Raw genomic sequence first — 15476 nt, 5'->3', positions numbered from 1 at the left:
CCTCTGGGAGGGGCCATTCATGGTCCACCTGTGGCCTTACTCCCAAGTCGACCCCTGTTCTTTAGCTGTTCCCTTTGCCTGGCAACTTTGCACATGGACACACTGGGAACAGGCTCCAGCTGTTTGTCTGCCTCACTGATGTCTGACTCTGAAGGCAGCTGATAACTGGCATACGGTTCTGGGCCCCCCTCTGCCTCCAACACAGAGCCCTCATCAGAGTCTTCCCCAGACTCCAGGACTGGCTCATGTTCCTCTCCAACCTCCCCCTTGTCCGAATCTGCTGCCAGCTCTGCTGGCGTCAGGCCACAACAAAAATGCATTAAAAAGTGGGTCTTTGTTGTTCTTAAGCTGCAGCGTTAAGTTTTCTTATCCAATTAGTTTTGTCAGTTGTTTATGTTTGTTTAGAATAAATAATGGTCGGAATAGAAATATACAACTTTTTTAAAAAACACGTTGTCTTCGCTTTAATGCCGCACCATCTTTCCCGTGTCCCTGCAGAAAAAGGATTTGGTTGCCAAGAAACTGTGTCTCGGTGGAATCTTATCTTTTTGTCCCTCGAGTCTTTCAGCATCTTTTTTTGGTCTTTGGTTCTGGAGAGGAATTTTCTTTCTCTTCTTTTTCTTCCTTCCTTCCTTTTGTTTCTCTTTTGGGGTGTCTGTGGGTAGGAGGGTTTTCTCTCCTTGGGGAATAATTATTCAGTGGGGTAGAGAATCCTTTCGGAAATGCTTTTTCTTTTAAGAAACCAGAGAGATTTGGTACAAATCACAATAGTTTTCCCCCTCCCACACACACACACACACACACACACACAACATTTCTGTGGCATTCAGGGAAGTTGCCAGTTCTTGGGCATTGTTCACCGATAGACGTCTTATACTGTAAAAGTAAAAATAAGTTGATGGATGGTTTTATAACCACAAAGCAAATATGTGGAGAGGCAGGTTTAGAATGCGATTATCGAAACTTCAAGACTGCTATGTTCAAGGTGGTAAAGTGAATTGTTCCCTGAAATACAGGGCAAAGTGAAAAATTCTTTCTATGTTAGGTGTTTCCCAGAAAAAAAGAGTATCTTTAAACTTTTGAGTCCACGCTGAAGCTTCCCCCAAGGACTGGCCTTGCTTTGGAATATATAATACAGATTTAAATTAGACAATTATATCTTGAGCATAATGTTAATTGTCAACAAAACAATCTATCAACACCCAGCTTGTTTTTCTTGTCAAGAGTCAATACAGATACATGTCAGTGGGAAAGCAGAATAGTGCTTCCTGTTTTATGGATAAGAAGTGTCTTCTGCCTTTAAAGTCAAGTGTTATTTTTCGAACAACTGGTTTTACTTTCTTGAATAAAAATATCGGTCCCTTTGATAACTTAAAATATGGAATTGTATTTTTATTAGATGTCCTCCCTCTATGTGCAACTGATCCCTTTCAAAACCCTCGGAGATCATCTCTGTAACTATTGTGCATATAATATTTCTTCCTCCACATTGAATAACTGCATTAAACCCATATGGGAAGAGAAACAAGGATAAAAACAATAACAACGAAGAGTTTCAATGCCCAATAAATGTTCTGATCAGATGCACCCAAAATTAAACGTGTATTGAGATGGGATGTTTAATCACCATAGCTCCAGAGAGGGTATGTGATGTAAGTAAATCTATATATAATTCATTCAAATGATGAAAGTTTCAAAGGTCAGACAGATACCTTAGACGTAGCCAACTTATTCAGAAAAAGGAATGTGAGTGAGTCAGTGAGATTTTCTTCTTTTACCTTTGTCCTCTTTTGTGTGTGTTTTTGTTTGTGCGTGTGTTTGTGACGATTCTCCTGTGCTTTTGACAAGCAACTCATTGCCCAGAATAGAAACAAAAAGGAAAAATATCTCTGATATGGCGTTAAATGAAGACAAAATCTGCAAACATGCCTTATTTTTGATGTTGATGGTGATGTTGATTTTATTTATATGCCGCCCCCCCCCCCCCGAAGGGGACTCAGGGCGGCTCACAACTCAACAGGGAAGGGGATACAAACAGAATTTAAAACGACATAAAAACAATGCAAAATTAAAACACAACAGTCATACCAATTCGAGACGGGGGCAGCAGTTCTTTAGCCCCAGGCCTGTCGGATTTTTGATTGCTTACTTTTTTTCTTTAAAAAAAAATCACTTAATTTTTGAAAGGAAACATTTTTAAATGTGCTGTGTTTTAACACTCCCAGTATCTAGAAGGATGGTAGCATCTAAGTAAGACTGACTGTTTTTAAAAACTAAGCAAGATCAGGCCTGGTTGTATGTTAGTGGGAGACCAGAAAATCTTAGGGGTGCAGGCAAAGCTGTGGAATTAGCAAAACAATATACTGATAGTCTATTGTGGAAAAGTGCCACATAAATAAAAACAAAAAGAAATTAGATTAAAGATAAAGACATGTTATCCTGTGTTTCTCAAATATGGCAGCCTTAAAGTAGGGGGACTTAAACTCCCAGCATTCCTCAACCAGCCATGATGCTGGCTAGGGAATTCTAGGAATTAAAGTCCACATGTTGTCAAGTTTGAAAAACATTGTACTAACTATAACTTTATTGATATTTGATTGCTCTTTTAAATTAAACATCGTTATGACAGCATATAAAGAGCAAATCATAGAGTTGGAAGGAATAGTAGAAAACATCTATTCCAGGGGCAGGTTGCTGCCGGTTTGCTTCATGCACGCTTTGCTTGCGCAGAACATGAAAAAATGATTAAAAACCAAGCCGGCAACAGCAGCAGTGACCAGGGAACCAGTTCGGGGCGTGGCCAGCCTGCCATCCCTACCGGTTCGGCGACTCAGTCCCAATTTCCACTATCAGTTCGCCTGAACCGGTGTGAACCGGTAGCAAATCACCTGTGATCTATTCCAACCCCTACCAGAAGTTCTCAATGTGAGCCGTATGGTCTCCCCAGGATCAGAGGTGGTATTCAGCAGGTTCTGACCAGTTCTGGAGAACTGGTAGCGGAAATTTTGAGTAGTTCGGAGAACCGGTAAATACCACCTCTGACTGGCCCTGCCCCCATCTATTCTCTGCCTCCCGAGTCCCAGCTGATCGGGAGTGTCCTGTGGGTGGGTGCCAAAATAACTGAGGTGCAGACAGGAATAAAGGCTAACAAGTTTATTCCTTTAACAGCTGTGGTTTCCACCTGACAGCTCCCTTTTATACCGAGCTGTCTGACGGCCAGCCAATCAGCTGCTAACTGTGTTCCCGCCAGAACGGCAGATTGTAGTGCGTGCGCTTAGAACATGACAGGGAGGGAATGGGGATTTTGCAGTATCCTTCTCCTGCCATGCCCACCGAGCCACGCCATGCCCACTAAGCAATGCCACGCCCACCAAGCCACATCCACAGAACCGATAGTAAAAAAAAATTGAATCCCACCACTGGATCAAATATAGATTTGGAAGGAATCATAGAACACATCCATTTCAACCCCTTCTCAATTTCAGCTGTATGATCTCCCCAGGATGCCATATTACATGTTATGGGTGTGTGTGTGTCACAGGGAGCCATCCAAACTTAACTGCCAGGACAGATTTTACAATAAGCACTTTAACAGTGACTATGAGTGGGTGGGTGATTCCCAGAAGTAAATAGGGCTGCAAAAAAGGTTAAGAACATCTGTATTAGAGCATAATGCGATATTCTTCTACATAAAACCTTTGTATATATAATAACTTTTTTAGATTTAGATTTTTAGATTTTAAGTTTATTTGTATGCCGCCCTTTTCCCTAGGGGGACTCAGGGCGGCTCACAATTCAAGGGGAGGGGAAGTACAAAACAAGTTATACATATAAGACAATACATCGTTAAAAACACAACAGTCGTACTATTCGGGTGGGGTTGAAGTCTTTAGCCCCAGGCCTGTCGGGACAGCCAGGTTTTAAGGGCTACGCGGAAGGTCTGAAGGGTGGTGAGGGTACGAATCTCCACAGGGAGTTCGTTCCATAGGGTCGGAGCAGCCACCGAGAAGGCTCTCCTCCGGGTAGTTGCCAGTCGACATTGACCGGCTGATGGAATTCGGAGGAGGCCTAATCTATGTGATCTTATTGGCCTAGTGGAGGTAATTGGCAGTTCTCAAGTACCCAGATCCAATACCATGAAGGGTTTTGTAGGTGACAACTAGCATCTTGAAGCGCACCTGGAGATCGACAGGCAGCCAGTGCAGCTCGCGGAGGATAGGTGTTACGTGGGTGAAACGAGGTGCACCCACGATCGCTCGCGCGGCTGCATTCTGGACCAGCTGAAGTTGCCGAATACTCTTCAAGGGCAGCCCCATGTAGAGCACATTGCAGTACTCCAGCCTAGAGGTCACAAGGGCACGAGCCCTTTCAGAGCAACAGCTCAAAATGCAAATCGTAACACCCCCACATGTATACATACATACACCCAGGTGCACATATGCTTCAAGCACTGTGGATAAATAATAATCTTGGTTTAACCTCCAGTTCCAGATAGTCCACTAATCAAGCATTCAGGAATTTCTAGCAAATCCTGATTTTCCGCAAGGCATTACCCCAGCAATTTGCAAATCAGATATCACTGGCTTTCCATGATTTTCACTCAATTTTCTTGTTTGATTCATTGGAGGGGGTTGGTTGGGTATTTGCATGCTGCAAGGCACAGCGCTCAAGTTTCATCTTTATTTCCAAAAAGGCTTCTGCAGCCCACCTAGGCTTCAAAAGCATTCTTAGAAAATAAAAAAATAATAATTTCTGACTGCACCGTGAGTTTGCACGCCATGTGCCTAGGGAAAAAAAACATACATGTGAAAGTGCCAAAGAATATCCAGGTATTGTAGCAATGTTTATTCAATGCGCATAAATGTGAGGCTTGGATCATTATTCTGCAGAGAATTGTATTGTATTGGATACAATAACAGATTTGGAAGGTACATTGGAGGTCATCTAGTCCAACTCCTGCTCACACAGGAAACCTATACTAGGGGTTCGAACTCCTGAACTGATGACCTTTCTGATCGACAAGCTCAGTGTCTTAGCCACTGAGTCCTAACTTATTTATAAAATAATAATGGTTGGATTAAAAATATCTGGAAATATAAATGCAAAAGGCAATAAATGCATTAAGATCCATGGGAAATTATGCCCTTTTGCTCTTTTTCTATTGAGTAATTATCATCGTCAAGCGTTTCCCCAAATGTTTTGTCTTTTTCAATCTCCAAATCCTGAAACCTGTCAATTTCATAACCTCATTTGACGTCACTGCAGGCATGCCATTCTTTTGACATCACAGAACTTCCTGCAGATGCCCGGGCTGTGATTCATACTGAAAGTTGTGGTCACACCCATTGACTTTTTAAAAATAACCTCTCTAGATCACTGTTTCTCAAGTTTGACAAGTTTAAGACCCATGAGCTTCAAAACTCCCAGAATCCCACACATATTGGCTGGGGAATTCTGGGAGTTGGAAGTCCACAGCATTGTAAAAGTTGTCAAGCTTGAAAAACACTGTTCTCAATTAAAATGTGCAAAGGCGCGCGCGCGCGCACACACACACACACACACACACACACACACACACACACACACCAGTTTACTCATACAGACCTCTACTGGTTAAATTAGCCCTGCTGATGGCGATGGAGGTGTGCTTAGCCACACCTCCCTGCCAGGTAAGGAGATGTTTACTTTCAAACTTCTGGAATTGAGATTTTCTCCTCCTAGGCTATACCTCCAATCTTTTGAAGCGATGTGTTTACTTTGTATTCCTTATGCATTGATTTTACATCTCTTTTCAAGCCAGTTGTACCACCTATTCCATATCTTAGCGATGAAAGAAATGTCCTTCTGGGTTCGGCTCCGAGTGGGGAAAAAGACACTGGAGACATGGAGGCTGCTTGGAAAGATGGTTTATTGTTGGACAGGACCACATGGCTTGAGCCCTGAACAGAAAAGGTGACCACATGCTTCAATGTTGGTGGAGAAGAAGAGAAGGGCCAAGGAAGGGGCTTGTTAGGCTTTCTATAACCTGTTCAGTCCTACCTCTCTGTTTCCTGTTCCTGTGTAAGAAATGTATTCTGATTAGTTGTCAGACTCCCATGGGGCAACTCTCTAGGCTGAGTTTTGAATCCAGGTTTGGTTGAGTTCTCAGATGTCATGTGGTCAGTTGGGGCCAATATTATCATGCTTTCCTGTAGCTGAAGTGGAAAGGTCTTTATTATGTAAAGTGGACTAGCTTAGCCTTCTTAATGGCCCATTAACAAAGTGCAGGAAGCTACAGGCAGCTATTCTGTCTTTTAAAACATGTTTCTTTCTTTTCTCATCCAGAGAAATATTCTGCCTTTTCAATATTTCCTAGGATATTTCATTTTTCTGGGAGAGGGCTGGGTGATAACTTCCTACATTAGTACTCTTGATTCCTCTCTTTTATAGTTTTCTTACATATGATGTACACAGAAGAGGGCATTTGATTTTGTCATATGAGATGCAATGATAATAAAGTAAACTTTAAAACAATAGGATTCCACTGTTTTACAACTCCTGTTTCCCACTGCCAAAAACAGCCAAAATCTACTTTACACAGATAGAATAGAATTCTTTATTGGCCAAGTGTGATTGGACACACAAGGAATTTGTCTTTAGTGCATGTGCAGGATTTATTTAAATCAGGAAAAAAAGCTTTATTGAGATCATTAAGGTACGTTCAGCCCCTGCCATCGAGCAATACCAAGCGACTGTCGTTAAACGGGGTTTCACCCAACAAGACGCGCAACGGAAACTGCTTTGTGCAAATCGCCGCTTTGGCAAATTCGCAGAGCTGATTTGAATCGCGCGCACGCGCACACGGAACCGAACGCCTCGCGCTTCTCCTCCTTCTCTCCCCCCCCTCCCTTTCTTCCTTGGGGACAGCCGCGCCTCCTCTCGGGCTGCGCGCGCGCCACCGGTGGGCGGGGTGTGGGTGGGAAATGGCTGACCGATGAGGCCCCGCCTCCTGCCCCGCCTCCTTCAGAGAGCTGCCCCAAGATGGCGGCTGACAGCACCGACGAGGAGGGTGAAGATCTGGTGAGCGTCGGGACCCCGTTGGAGCTGCTGGAGGAAGGTAAAATCCGCCTATTCCGTCTCCTTTGGCGGGGGAGAGGTGAAGAAAAGGGTGGTCTCCCTCCCGAGTCTTTTTTTCGTTAGTTTGTGGACGAACAGTTCGGCGGTTCGAATCCCTAGTACAGGTCTCCTGCGTGAGCAGGGGGTTGGACTAGATGACCTCCAAGATCCCTTCCAACTCTGTTACTATAACTATATGTCACTATATGTTTCCCCCTCCCCTAACCCCGTGCTCTCCGCGGAGTCCTTGGTGTTCTCTTAGCTTGGTGGTTTGCTTGTTACAGATGTTGTTACCCAACTAGGTCATAATAATCAATGCTGATGGTGATTTGCACGCTGATGATGTTACCTATTGGGTCTGTGGGGTCCTTGGTGGTGCTTTCTGAGCTTGGTTGGTTTTTTGTTTTTGTTTTGCAGACGTCTCATTACCTGACTAGGTAACCTCATCAGTGCAGAAAGAAAGGAGGAGGAGAACGGTGGGGTTCTTGGTGTGCTCTTAGTGGTGGGGTTTTTTTTGCAGATGTTTCATTACCTGACTAGGTAACAACATCAGTGCTGGAAGAAAGGAGGGTTTGCAGGGATGAGGAAGACTGGGGAGTCCTTGGTGCGCTCTTAGGGGTGTTTTTTTTTTTTTACAGACGTTTCATTACCTGACTAGGTAACATCATCAGTGTTAGAAGAAAGGAAGGTTTGCAGAGAGGAGGAGGAGGAGGACTGTGGGGTCTTTGGTTGGGTTGTTATTTTTTTGCAGAGTTTCATTGACTTCAAACAACTATTGCCACTTTAAATGTATACTAATCGGCATACATTAAAATGAAACTTTGTGGCTCTCAAAGGGTCACCACCTCCAGCATTCATTACATAAACATGACAGAAATATAAATAATAATAATAATAATAATTAATAAATAAATAAATAAATAAATAAATAAATATGCCATAGGTAACATCACCAGTGGTAGAAGAAGGGGGACATTACAGGGGGGAGGAGGAGGACTGTGGGGGGGTGTGTCTTTGGTGCTCTGAGCGTAGGGTATTTTTCCCCCCAGACATTTCATTACCTGATTAGGTAACATCATCAGTACTAGAAGGAATGGGGTTTGCTTCACCTTTCTATGCAGTAACTGGCCCTGCTAGTGTTGGTGGAGTGTGGCCTTTTGATCGTTCCTTGATTAGGGAATTACTTCCTGCTTGATAGTTATCTCTCATATTGGCCCCTGTAGTCCCTCCTTTGGGGACTACAGCCTCTAACTTCTGCAGTGGCAGGGCTTCGGGCAGCCTCCCTCTTCCCAGCTGCCTGGGCCCAGGAGTTGTAATGTGGGGGAGTTGGATGACTGGGAAAGTCTATTGCAGGGGATGCTCAAGATCGTCCTGGAAGCTCTTTGCTGCCTGGGGAGTAAGGAGGCTGGCAGAGGGGGGGGGGAAATGGGGCATCAGGAGGATGGGTGGGGGGCTGCTTTGCTGCATCTTAGAAACTAGGTGAGTTCTAGTTTCATTTTAAACATGAAAGCTGGTCTAGCATTTCATCTGTGCATCTATCTTTCTTTCTTTCCTTCCTTCCTTCCTTCTTTCCTCCCTCCCTCCCTCCCTCCCTCCCTCCCTCCCTCCCTCCCTTCCTTCCTCCCTTCTTCCCTGCCTTCCTCCCTCCCTCCCAGGTGAACGCATTAAGAAGCCAGTTCCTCTCCAAGACCAGACGGTCAAAGATGAGAAAGGACGGTATAAACGATTCCATGGCGCGTTCAGTGGTGGTTTTTCAGCTGGCTACTTTAACACTGTCGGATCCAAAGAAGGTTAGTAATGATCTATGTCGGAAACTTATTTTGTTCCTCCTGGCATAAGACTGGGCTGCGTTGGGTTATTTAAAAAACAACAACACAACCTATCCAAGTGGCAAAATCTTGGACAGTTGTACACACTGTGTGAAGTTACTAAAGGATTGTGAAAGTGCTAGATCACGGGAATACATCTTATTCATGTGATTTAATAATAATTAAACTCTGTAGAGTAGACTGTCAAACAGAGACTACTATAGATAAAGGCAGACATAGTGCTGATTCATAATGCAGTACTTCCATTTTGAACTTTGCATGCTTTGTGAGCCTGGGCGAACTTTGAAAGCCAGTCATTGTGGCTTGACAGTGCTGTTTATTTGGGATCTCTGCCGACTGGCATGTTCAGAAAAAAGTGATGAAAACAAGTTAAAGTCTTAGTGCAATGCTTGAGCCTAGCAAAAGGGACGAGAGGATCAAATGAACACAGTAGAACAATCACAGTGTATTGTCCTAAGCTAGGAAAACACAATCATATGCAAAAATCACAGTATAATTTCCAACGCAATACTACACATATGTCGAGGTTCATTTTTATTTATTTATATGCCGCCCTATTCCCAACGGGACTCAGGGCGGCGCACAAACCCAAGGAGGGGAAGGGAAACACAAAACTACAACAAAAAAGTACAAGGGAATTTAAAACAACCAACAGCCACACGATTCGAGAGGGGAAGGGAACTCATCAACCCCAGGCCTGCTGACACAGCCGGGTTTTAACGGCTTTTCGGAAGGCCTGGAGAGAGGTGAGGGTCCGAATCTCTGCAGGGAGCTCGTTCCAAAGGGCCGGAGCCACCCCAGAGAAGGCCCTCCCCCGGGTAGTGGCCAGATGACATTGGCTAGTAGACGGAACCCGGAGGAGGCCTAATCTGTGTGATCTAATGGGTCTTTGGGAGGTAATTGGCAGCAGGCGGTCTCTCAAGACATACCGTAGTAAGCCGGTTATTCAGTTATAGCAAGTCAGTGAAAGAAATTTGGAGAGAGCGAGTATAGCAATTGCAGTTTTAATTGGAAATTTCTCAATTCTGCTATAAACTCACGTCTTATAACAATGCTTTGTTTTTGAAGGATGGGCACCTTCGGCGTTTGTGTCATCTCGCCAAAACAGAGCAGAAAAGAAAGTTCTCGGGCCAGAAGATTTTATGGATGAAGAAGTAAGATGATGGAGATTATTGCATTTATATAGTTCTAGGCCTCTATTTATATACCTGTGGTATCTGCGGTACATAGATATGTAAATATTGTTATATATATAGTTGTACATCATCCAAAGTCACGTCCATGAGATGGGTGGCCATGTAAACGATAAATATAAGCCTGGTGTTTTGTACATACCGGTAATCTTTTACTGCTTGGTTAACAGACATGCTTAAATAGCTTTGTTTAGATAAAGAACAACGATTTTTGTATAAAGTGCATCTCTTGCTGTTTTGTTTCAAAGTTACTGTTTGAATTTGTGGACTTGGAAAGAAAATATTCTGATTCTTCCCCCCCCCCCCTCCCCAAAAATCTTATTTTCCCTGGAAGGATCTTGGTGAACATGGCATTGCACCAAAGGAAATTACAATTACGGATACATTTACGTCCCAAAATAAAGACAAAATCCAGGAGAAGGCCAGACAGCTAGCTGGAATAGTTGCACCCATCTCTGGAGCTACAGTATTGGATGAATTCATCACACCTGCAAAGTAAGTATTTAAAAATAATCTATTACTTGCAGATAATTGCTTATTATAATATTTATGATTTCTGGAGCACCTGAAAGACTGTTTGAATCATTTTTGTCAGAATTTTTGTCAGAAAAAAAACAGGTAGGATTTTTTTTCTTCCTCCATAAACAAGTGTTCCTGATGTTAAATCACAACTGTTGTAGAATTCATTTATTTTTATTTATATAACTGCCACCTCACTTTTACCTTACTTTAGGTGGATTTAGACAACCAAATCAAATGCGTAAAATGTATAATGTAAAAAACACAAGTGAAACACAGAGGAGCTGGGCATAATTATTTCAGCATTTCTGAACCTTGGTAATGTTAATAGCAATAGCACTTAGACTTATATACCGCTTTACAGTGCTTTTACAGCCCTCTCTTAAGTGGTTTACAGAGTCATCCTCTTGCCCCCAACAATTTGGGTACTCATTTTACCCACCTGGGAAGGACAGAAGGCTGAGTCAACCTTGAACCTGGTGAGATTCGAACTGCCAAATTGCACACGTCTGGCAGTCGTCATGAATGTTTAATAATCGTAATAATTGTTTACATATATATTGGATTGATGACATGAGAATTTGTGTAGTTTGCAAATGGGGACTATTGTGAGGATGCACAAAGCTTTCTAACCAATTGACATACTATATGTAACTGGAGGATGATTTTTATGTATTGTGTGTGTCTATGTTTTGTGTGTGTGTGTGTGTGTGTATATATATATATATCTTTATTCATTCATTTATTCATTTATTTAGTTAGTTAGTTAGTTAGTTAGTTAGTTAGTTAGTTAGTGTCACAACCCCTGGTATGCCCCAATTATGGGAGGAAGCTAACTGCTTCCATTCCCTGTCCATCGGCTCGTCACAAGAGACCATCCAGACAGAAAGCCCAATATTTTTATTGTTGCCTTTTGTTACATTTGTGTTGTATTTGTGCTGATAAATAAATAAAGGGATTTGATTTGATTTGATTTTATTAACATTTGTAGGCCGCCCTTTTCCCTGAGGGGACTCAGGGCGGCTCACATAAAATCAGGGAGGGGAAGTACAAACAATGACATAGACACATATAATAAAAATAATAAGCAACATACATTCATCATTCGGGAGGGGTAACTATCCTTGTCCCCAGGCCTGACGGGCTAGCCAGTTCTTAAGGGCTGTGCGGAAGGCCAAGACGGTGGTGAGGGTACGAATCTCCACGGGGAGTTCGTTCCAAAGGGTCGGGGCTACTACTGAGAAGGCCCTCCTCCTTGTAGTTGCCAGCCGGCACTGGCTGGCCGATGGAATACGAAGGAGGCCCAATCTGTGTGATCTAATTGGTCGCAGGGAGGTGATTGGCAGGAGGCGGTCTCTCAAGTATCCAGATCCACTACCATGCAGGGCTTTATGGGTGACTAATAGCACCTTGAAGCGCACCCGGAGATCGACAGGTAGCCAGCGCAGCTCGCGGAGGATAGGTGTTATGTGGGTGAACCGAGGTGCACCCACAATCGCTCGCGCGGCCGCATTTTGTACTAGCTGAAGTCGCCGGATGCTCTTCAAGGGCAGCCCCATGTAGAGCACGTTGCAGTATTCCAGCCTAGAGGTCACAAGGGCCCGAGTGACTGTTGTGAGTGCCTCCCGGTTCAGGTAGGGTCGCAACTGGCGCACCAGGTGAACCTGGGCGAATGCCCCCCTAGTCACAGCCGTCAGGTGGTGATCAAACGATAGCTGTGGATCTAGGAGGACTCCCAAGTTGCGAACCCTCTCTGAGGGGTATAAAATTTGACCCCCCAGCCTGAGTGATGGAATATTGGTCGAATCTTTGGGAGGGAAACACAACAGCCACTCGGTCTTTTCTGGGTTGAGCACAAGCTTGTTAACCCTCATCCAGTCCATAACGGCCTCAAGGCCTCGGTTCATCACGTCTGCCGCTTCATTGAGATGGCACGGGGCGGACAGATACAGCTGGGTATCGTCCGCATATTGATGGTATCTGATCCCGTGCCTACGGATGATCTCTCCCAGCGGTTTCATGTAGATGTTGAATAGTAGGGGGGATAAGACCGAGCCCTGAGGCACCCCATAAGTTAGGGGCCTAGGGGACGATCTCTGCCCCCCCACTAACACCGACTGCGACCTGTCCGAGAGGTAGGAAGAGAACCACCGCAACACGGAGCCTCCCACTCCCACCTCCCGCAGTCGTCGCAGAAGGATACCATGGTCGATGGTATCGAAAGCCGCTGAGAGGTCAAGGAGGACCAGGATGGAGGAATGTCCTCCATCTCTGGCCCTCCAGAGATCATCGGTCAATGCGACCAAAGCGGTTTCTGTGCTGTAACCGGGTCTGAAGCCTGACTGGAAGGGGTCAAGATAGTTTGCTTCCTCCAAGGACCGTTGGAGCTGAAAGGCCACCACCTTCTCAACAACCTTCCCAAGGAAGGGAAGGTTGGAGACTGGGCGATAGTTATTAAGAACAGCTGGATCCAAAGATGGCTTCTTTAGGAGGGGTCTCACCACCGCCGCTTTCAGTGCGGCGGGGAAGTTCCCCTCCCGAAGAGAGGCGGTCACAACCGCCTGGATCCAGCCTCGTGTCACCTCACTACTGTTAGTAACCAGCCATGAGGGACACGGATCCAGTACGCAGGTGGAGGCACTTACAGCCCTCATGGCCTTGTCCACATCCCCGGGGGTAACATCCTGAAACTCAACCCAGAGATGTTCCACCTGATCCTCTTGTGCCTCGGCTGGAACTGCGGGGATGGAGTCCAAGTCCGACCGAAACCGAGCAATTTTGTCCGCTAAGAATTGGGCATAATCCTCAGCTCTGCCCTGCAAGGGTTCCCCCGCTTCCCTTTTATTTAATAGGGAGCGGGTTATCTTAAACAGGGCGGCTGGGCGGGACTCAGCGGATGCAACCAAGGTGGCTATATGAGATCTTTTTGCTGCCCTAAGTGCCCTGGTGTATTCCTTGGTGCAGGTGGTTACCATTGCTCGGTTTGATAGGGAGACTAGTATAGATCTATTTCAAGCTATTTAGCTCTCATTAGCTAGCGAATCCCAGTAAGGGTATGGCTAGCTGATGAGAGCTAAATAGCTTGAAATAGATCTATACTAGTCTCCCTTTATTTATTTATCATCCCAAATACAACATATATATATATATGAAGTAGCCTGCAGTACTGCATTCTAAACATTGTGCCACCATGGCTCTTCGCATTAAGATGCGGGGACATCAACTTCTAGAATTCCCCAGCCAGCACACTGATCTTAACCAATCATCTCCATAACCAGAAGATTGGCTCTATCCAATGCCCAGACTCAGGCACAATGCTAAATTTTCAAGGCCTTACAAAAGGCCGAGAGAGCCCAGACCATTCGAATCTCAGAAGGATGAATCTGTGTTTAGTTTCTGTTTCTACAGTTGTTTGAATGCATTGCTTATATAAGGATTCTAGTTGGATTCTACTTTTGTTCAAAGTCAATGGGGAAGCCAGATTCACTTAGCAACTGAGTTATTGTTAGTTGTGAAGTTGTGTCCGCCCCTTCGCAGCCCCATGGACAACATTCCTCCAGGCCTTCCTGTCCTCTACCATCCTCTGGAGTCCATTTAAGCTCACGCCGACTGTTTCAATGACTCCATCCAGCCACCTCATTCTCTGTCGTCCCCTTCTTCTTTTGCCCTCAATCAAGAATTAGGCTCTTCTCCATTGAGTCCTTCCTTCTCATTAGGTGGCCAAAGTATTGGAGTTTCATTTTCAGGCTCTGGCCTTCTAAAGAGCAGTCAGGGTTGATCTCCTCTAGGACTGACCAGTTTGATCCCCTGCAGTCCAAGAGACTCGCAGGAGTCTTCTCCAGCACCAGAGTTCAAAGGCCTCCATTCTTTGGCGTTCAGCCTTTCTTATAACAACCAGGTTACTAACTTAACAACTTCAATAATTCACTTAACAACTGGGACAAGAGAGATCACTTAACAAATGTCTCACTTAGCAACATCAATTATGGGCTCTGTTGTGGTAAGTCAAGGACTACCTCTAGCTATAACTTGTTTATCCATTTCTTTCCCTTCCCAGAATAACAATTGGGATTGACTTGTTGCGAAAAATGGGCTGGAAAGAAGGACAAGGCATTGGGCCCCGAGTAAAGAGGAAACCACGCAAGCAAAAACCTGGTACATTCCCCCTGAATCTATTGTTTTGCAACAAGATCAGAATAAAATGAATTATCTAGTTCAGGTAATTATGTCCCTGCTTAACCAGGCCTCTGCTCTTCCCTTTGAAGTACAAACAAGGAAAGCAAGAATGACCCAATCGTGGTCTTTCCCATTTTGTCCAAATTAGGAAAACGCTTCTTATTTTGACACAAGTCAGAATGTCGAACCATCGTTTGTAATTATACAATATTCTGACTTGTTTCAAAACAGATAAGTATTGTTTTCTGATTTGGGTGAAATATGAAATCAGGGTTCCTAAAAGCTTTCCTAATTTGTTTGCTTGTGCTATAAGGGGAGAAGCACAATATTGGAAAGGCTGCCTAAATATATCAGTTTTGATCCATCTATTTTTTTTCTTAATATAACTGGTTAGTAGTCTGTGACTGTATAATTTGTATACTGGAGTATATGGGACGCGGTGGCTTAGTGGCTCAGATGCTGAGCTTGTCGATCAGAAAGGTCGGCAGTTTGGCGGTTTGAATACCCTAGCGCTGCGTAATGGAGTGAGCTCCCATTACTTGTCCCAGCTTCTGGCAACCTAGCAGTTTGAAAGCATGTAAAAATGCAAGTGGAAAAATAGGAACCACCTTTGGTGGGAAGGTAACAGCGTTCTATGTGCCTGCGGCATTTAGTCATGCTTGCC

The 15476-nt window shown here is 44.4% G+C and overlaps 1 protein-coding gene across 1 annotated transcript in view; it reads left to right on the top strand.

The window, feature by feature from the left end:
• Window positions 1-6963: 6963 nt before the first annotated feature.
• Window positions 6964-15476, top strand: part of GPATCH1 (G-patch domain containing 1) — a 28062-nt gene continuing 19549 nt past the window's right edge. The window contains exons 1-5 of the mRNA XM_087729499.1: window positions 6964-7096; window positions 8751-8885; window positions 9993-10078; window positions 10452-10612; window positions 14694-14791. Of these exons, the coding sequence (XP_087585625.1) occupies window positions 7021-7096; window positions 8751-8885; window positions 9993-10078; window positions 10452-10612; window positions 14694-14791 (556 nt within the window). The 5' untranslated portion in view covers window positions 6964-7020. The remainder of the gene's footprint in view (window positions 7097-8750; window positions 8886-9992; window positions 10079-10451; window positions 10613-14693; window positions 14792-15476) is intronic.

Source organism: Thamnophis sirtalis, unplaced genomic scaffold (assembly GCF_051295495.1).
Source record: "Thamnophis sirtalis isolate CommonGarterSnake01/CBP01778 unplaced genomic scaffold, rThaSir2_p1.2 scaffold_14, whole genome shotgun sequence".
NCBI classification, from domain to species: Eukaryota; Metazoa; Chordata; class Lepidosauria; order Squamata; family Natricidae; genus Thamnophis; species Thamnophis sirtalis.
This window is presented reverse-complemented; position numbering and strand designations above follow the sequence as displayed.